Source organism: Papilio polytes, unplaced genomic scaffold, assembly GCF_000836215.1.
Source record: "Papilio polytes unplaced genomic scaffold, Ppol_1.0 DF824269.1, whole genome shotgun sequence".
NCBI classification, from domain to species: Eukaryota; Metazoa; Arthropoda; class Insecta; order Lepidoptera; family Papilionidae; genus Papilio; species Papilio polytes.
Genome location: NW_013524935.1, coordinates 4,617,324 through 4,623,858, shown reverse-complemented (window position 1 = coordinate 4,623,858; position 6,535 = coordinate 4,617,324). Strand labels below are relative to the sequence as shown.

The 6,535-nt window shown below is 35.4% G+C and overlaps 1 protein-coding gene across 3 annotated transcripts in view; it reads right to left on the bottom strand.

The window, feature by feature from the left end:
- LOC106109441 (DNA cross-link repair 1A protein) overlaps positions 1 to 6,527 on the bottom strand; it is a 7,200-nt gene extending 673 nt beyond the window's left edge. The window contains exons 1-12 of one of the 3 annotated variants that reach the window (XM_013290947.1): positions 6,342 to 6,527; positions 5,825 to 5,905; positions 5,588 to 5,656; positions 3,951 to 5,085; positions 3,516 to 3,656; positions 2,982 to 3,093; positions 2,443 to 2,586; positions 2,197 to 2,342; positions 1,672 to 1,838; positions 1,468 to 1,588; positions 820 to 935; positions 243 to 355 (exon numbers count right to left, since the gene is read on the bottom strand). In XM_013290947.1, the coding sequence (XP_013146401.1) occupies positions 251 to 355; positions 820 to 935; positions 1,468 to 1,588; positions 1,672 to 1,838; positions 2,197 to 2,342; positions 2,443 to 2,586; positions 2,982 to 3,093; positions 3,516 to 3,656; positions 3,951 to 5,085; positions 5,588 to 5,656; positions 5,825 to 5,863 (2,295 nt within the window). In that variant the 5' untranslated portion in view covers positions 5,864 to 5,905; positions 6,342 to 6,527 and the 3' untranslated portion in view covers positions 243 to 250. Of the gene's footprint in view, positions 1 to 242; positions 356 to 819; positions 936 to 1,467; positions 1,589 to 1,671; positions 1,839 to 2,196; positions 2,343 to 2,442; positions 2,587 to 2,981; positions 3,094 to 3,515; positions 3,657 to 3,950; positions 5,086 to 5,587; positions 5,657 to 5,824; positions 5,914 to 6,341 lie in introns of those variants that run through there. The other 2 variants (XM_013290964.1, XM_013290956.1) reach the window with 2 other exon arrangements.
- Between the last annotated feature and the right edge of the window lie 8 nt (positions 6,528 to 6,535).

The following is a 6,535-nucleotide window of genomic DNA, read 5'->3' as shown; positions in this document are numbered from 1 at the left end:
TAGCTTTCGCTCGCGACTCCGTCCGCGTGGTATTAAAAAAAAACAAAAGTGAATACCCTATGTGTTCTTCCAGACTATCTTCTACATCTATACCAAATTTCATCGAAATCCGTTCAGCCGTTTAGGCTACAAACTGTAACAAACATCCATCCATCTAAATTTTCACATTTATAATATTAGTAAGGTTACGAAAACAAAAACGGTACAGAAGTAGGAAAAAGTAGGGGAGATGATTTACTAACCTTGGTATCTAGACGGGCTGCACGCGCTGGCGGGACTGCACGCCGAAGTAATCCGTCAGCCGACTCTGGCACTTCAGGTCCTCCTTGTACACCAGCGGGCAAGGGAAGAATTGCTGGAAAGTACCACTGACATACCACATGGACCTCGCCAGGGGGCAACTCCTCTAGACACTAACTTACAATCCGTAGAGACCCACATAAATGACCAAAAAATACAGACGAATTTACCATTTGGAAGTCCATATGGTAAATACCAGGAGGGGGGGCAACTCCCCCCTGCACAATACTAACATGAATTCTATAAAAACCCACATAAATAACCCAAAAATTGACGAATTGGTAACTTTCATTTGGAAAGTCGAACAAAAATCACTTTGTCATTTAAAAAAAATTGGACTATAAATTTTTAAACGTAAAAAAAAATTACTACCATCCCTCCTCTTCATTGGACTGCCCCCCCCCCTGGATTAGGGCGAGGACCATGTCAAACTAATTATGTCAAAAATTTCACATAAAATATCTAGTTTATTGCAAAAAAAAAATTACAGCTTGCAAAAAAAAGATTAATTTTGTATACCTGTACAGTTTTAACACCTCCCGAAATATCGACCGTGGGTACAACTTGCTTCGGCTTCAGGAACTTGACGAAACGAATCAGCTCAGAGAAACTGGAGTGCTCGCTGTAAGGGATGCCTGCAAACACATTTACAACATTTTGTAATGTTAAGAAAATCGGTACAACCCTAGATCATCGCCATAGACATCCCATCCTTATGACAGCTTTCAATGTCATTCAGTTATTTAAGATAACGCGCCATTTCTGACGGGAAACAGTGGTCTGAGTATTCCATCTTACTAATGTATGAATGTTAGAATTTGTATCCTAAACTGCTAAACGGATCTCGATGAAAGTTGGAAACAATGTAGAAAGTCTAGAACACCAGGCGTCTAGTGCCGAAGATAGTTACGGTTTCCATGGGAGATACTATTTTTTTTATTTTATCATGTTTATTCGATAATTCTGCAACGGTTAAACATATCTAAAAAAAATTGGCACAGATACAAAACAAAGTCTGGATTAGTACATGGGACACGATTCAGCTCCGAAAAGTGTCAGGAACCCAAAGGATAAACAGTTCTTTTTTCGTAGTTTTTTTTAACATTGAGATGACAAAGTCACGGGCAACAGATGTCTTAAGCACCTAAAATATGTCAAACTCAATACCATGTATGGTTACCGCGTCCCTAGTAACGGCAGTGGCCTTATCGTTCTCCCAGCCGCTTGGTTTGAACGCCACCACCTCACTAAACGCGCCCTGCAAGCTGTCAAGGTGCGCTCGCAGCTTCTGCAAACCAGTAGCGTTAGAATAGGGCGTGTTGAATTCCGTCCTGGGCGCCCTTGGAGTCATCAACACTAAAAGCCCTTAACCTCATGCGTGAGCTCCCGCATAGGCACGACGTGAAGCTGGCAGGTGTGCGGAGCGCTGCGGCCGAAGCTCTGGCCTTCAACCACTTGCAGTACACGATCCTTCTCAGGGCACGCCCACACCAAACAGCCCACGCGCCGCGCTATACCCAGGAAGAACTTCTCCTTGCCTACGTGAGACAGGGATAGGGATATACGACCCAGTTACGAGAGAGCGAGATATACAGTTTGCAATTGTGGTCGATTCTAGAGAGAGATAGCTAATAAGTTAGAAGCGATAAGCAATAAAGAAATAGGGGATTCTATTGTTTGTAAGAGCGAGTCCAAATTACTATTGATCTTATCCTCGTTGCACACAAACAGTTTTTTGACCGACTTCCCAAAAGAAGGAGGTACTCAATTCGTCTGTATGTTTTTTTATTTATTTTTTTTTTAACAAAATAGTTCGACTCTTCAGAACACTGTCAGAACTAAGTGTGTGTGGGGGGGGGGGGATTAAGTAATTCAAATTAACATAAGTGTATATACCTATAGTATATGCCCCACAGACTATCAACACTGACGAGAATTTCTTTCCGGCTTCTTCCAATTTTGTTTTCTTGTCTCTTAGTAAATTTAGCGCCATTTCTAAACTTTGGTCTTGCGTTGGGAAATCATAACGGGGATTGCAGTACCTATGTTACGAAGGAAAATTTAACATATTTGATGGAACTTAGTAAGAAATTTTATATAAGGAAGTCTACATTGGGAATTTTACTAGAAAAAATATCATACGTGGTGTCCAAATATATAGTGTGCATATCTTTATTCCAAAAAACAGGATAAGATTCCATAAACGGCGATGCTCGGAAATCGCCCGTGTGTAGTAAATTCTTTCCGTTCGGTAACGTAAAAACGAGCATTATAGCGCCGGGGCAACTGAAAAGTAACACAGTATTTGTCTAATTTTTAAGAAATTCTATACCTATTAATTACGTCTATTATGCAGTCTTATTAATAGTATAATTGCGAAAGTTTACATAGACGGGTAGATGGATGTTTGTTAGATTTTGTAGCCTAAACGGCTTTATGGGTCTTGATGAAATTTCTCATACACTATCCTGTAAATCTGTTAGAACACATTGGCTACCCATTTTTGTTAATCTCACGCGCAGAGTCGCAGGTAAAAGCTAGTTATTTAAACTTAGAATTAAACTAGATATCCTCTAGGATTCATCTTAGTGCGGTAAGTAAATTCGTACAGCTTTGAAATGTCCTTTCAAAGAAATTCGTATACATTAGTTGCTTTGCTAGAATTGTTTGTTTCGACTTACTGGTTAGCGTCAACTGCAGTCACATCAATACCTTCAATTTTGATCGTATCATCAATATTTAGTATTTGTAAATGTTTTGGATTCACTCCTAATCGGGCAACACAAAGATCCGCTAAAAATAAAATTGTTTCAAATAAAATAAAAAAATACATAATTGTCCGTTACATTTTGATCTAATAATATCGGTAATTTATGCATGATGAATCGCATGTAACGAGAAAAACGTTAGTTATGAATGTGGAGGTACACCAGTAGACTTAGAAAGAGATGTATTGCGTGAAAGATGACATGATGAAGGGAGTGATGACTGAGATGACATGATGAAGGGAGTGATGACTGAGATGACATGATGAAGGGAGTGATGACTGAGATGACATGATGAAGGGAATGATGACGTATGATAGATTTATTTGGAGGAAAAGAGCCGGTGCGACGACCCTACGGGAGTAGAATAAGGTAGGATATGATGAACATCAGTAAAAATTGGTCTTTGCAATAAAATCAGTAGTTTAAAAAAAAACTTTCAACACTTGCCTGTAATTTTTGAGCAATATAAAGTTTTGTTAAACGTTCTTTTGAGTCCTGTATAATGGTCCGAATGAAAATGAGTTAGAAAGTAAATATTAACATTTGGTATGTCACCGTATGAAAAGGCGTCTACGGCAAAATGTGTACCTGAAAATAATACGGTCTTTTGGTCAACAACTTTCCGATAAAATTTAATAATAACGTGCTTAGGCCACTATTGTCGGTAGAATTCGGGGATTCCCATATTATAAAATCTCTTTATATCTGATTTGTGCTTTTACAAATGAGAATCGTAAATATAATATCATTATCTTAAATTAGAGTGAGGTCGTAGTCCACCACGCTGGACTTCGGTCTTACGGTGTATGAAAACATCATGTTGCAACCTGCACATATCAGGGAATAAATTTAAAGATATGTGTGAAGTCAAATGTAGTATACCTGCAACAATTTTGTAAAATGGTATATTCCGAGGATTCGCATTAGTTTTATTGCTTCTTGTTTTTGACGGTAGACTGAAATGTATCGAATCCAAATTCTTTCTCGGGGAGAATGAACTGATGCTGCCGTTCCTTAGCTTCGGTGAAATACTTCGCGGTACCTCAGAACTAGACGCCTTAAGATCCTGTTGCCTGAGCGATGCGCTGTCCCTTTTCGGTGAACATAACCTTGCCTTCGATTGCATGTCATTTTCTCTCGAAACTTTGACCGTCGGTCTAATTTTATCGTATTTCAATAAAGTGTCATTGACACCTGAATTTTTACTCATATCCTCGACATCATCGAACACTAAATCCTTAGCATATATTGAATTAATTAATGGTGTTTGAATGAATTTTTTTCCAGACTCCTTTGTATGCACGAGAAGTTTTCCACCAAAATAATCATTAATAGTTGTTTGTTTCCAACCGTCACCTCTTACTGATATTTTACCATTCTTACGTCCTAAATTTGATATAGCTTTTGCACCAGTTTTAGATTTATCACAAAACGAAACGTCCCTTTTAACAAATTTATAATTTGGTGGTTGAACAATGACATGGGAAAGTTTGTCAATGGCATTAGTGTTCAAAATTAGAATTTTTTCTTCTTCTGTGATGTTATCATTTGTCGTTGCCCTTTCTCTTTTAATTTCTAAATTGACAGCAACAGTTTGCTTATCTGGACTAAGTACATTTGCGTTTCCCGACATATTTGTACCTTCGCTTTGTATATCTTCACTTGAATCCTCGATGAGATTGCACGTAATGTTCGTATCATCATTCTCATGAGACACGGAGAATTTCTTAATGATAGTCTTTACTGTGCCAACTTTAACATTTTTAGTATTGTCAAATTTGAAAGCTAATGAAATGACAGGATTTTCAATATTGTAATCATAAATTATTGTATCATCACTTTTTGCACAAAAATCATTTTTTGAAGAGACATAAGAACGAAAACTGTTAAATTCTTCAGATAAACCAATATTATTTTCTTTGGAATGGAATGGATCTTCAATTGCGGAATGTCCTAATATATCTATATCTTTTGGTTGTATTATTTTTTCTTTTTCTTTTTCTTTCTTTGTGTTAATCTATTGAATAGAACAAGTAGACATCTTACTTTAATAAACACGAAAGTTGAGATGGATTTAAGAGATTGTAGCCTCAACTGCTAAACAGATCTTGATGATTTAGCATAGATGTTTAGGCTATACACGCTATCTACTTCTATTTTTTTCATCTATAGGGATGGAATCGCAAAAGCTAGTTTTTACATATGGTTTATCCACCAAATCTTACTATTATAAATGTGAAAGTTTAGATGGATGGATGTTTGTTATAGTTTGTAGCCTAAACAATTGAACTGATTTCGATGAAATATGGCATAGATGTAGAAAATAGTCTGGAAGAACACATAGGCTATTCACTTTTGTTATTTCCAATACTATGCGGATGGAGTCGAGGGCGAAAGCTAGTTAAAAATAAATTTTAAAAGGGTTGTACTTGGCTTCTTATAGCTTATGTAGTCATATAATTAACATGCAATTTTTAATCTTTAGTTTACATAAAAAAAAATTAAAAAAACATGGATACCTCATTTAATTTTTTTCTTGTAGTTAATGGTGTTCTCTTCAAAGACAAAGAACGACGGGTATTAGGTTTCTGTATTTTTAAAGCAGGAATTTAATATTAGATTTTTAAATGTGACATGAAGCAAATTAGCCAAGTCTTTTTAAATAATAGACTTTATAAAAAATATTAAAACACAGACTTGATTTTGGTATTGTTTATTTAAATGTTTTGTACTCTTCATTATAAAAATTAAATTACCTCAGGACATTGTAATTCTCTTAAAACACCTCTGGGCATTCTTAGAACATTCTATTGACTATTGATCAAGTATAACAAAATCTGCAATGATTTAGAGATGCATGGTGAACAATTATTTTTATTTATATACTGTTATAATATTAAATCAAATTATTGAATAAATTTTAATGTTTCAGTCAATTTGTGTTTTTATTTTATTCCATAAAAATGCTTAAATGATAATGAAGGCTTTTGTTATTGGCTAAAAATTACTGTTAACATAGAAATCTTGCTTTTTGCTGCTCTTATAAATTTAGTCTTTTTCCAGAAAATATGTATTAAGGGTGTTGTAAGAGTAAAACAGCTTTATTAATTTAGTCTCTTGAAAATATGTAATAGGTGTTGTTGTGTGTTGTGTTGTTGAGTATGGCTTCTTATTAAGAAACGAATTATAAAAAAAAAGTGTAATAACAGACACCCATATAACAAAGAAGTGTCTGTACGTTTTGTTAGTATAGAGTACAGATAAATTACTTACCTATTTTACAAGTAGTACTTATACTTGTTTAATTCCTTAATTAAATCTAACATAGGGCACAGTCTTGGTTATTAACTTTAACTACATCGATTGAGAAGACCTAAATTAAAAAAGAAAGCCCCGTCCAAATTCTAGTCAAATAACCGCAAGTAGGTAGAAATTTAAAAAGATAATAAAATGTTTTTAAAGTACGG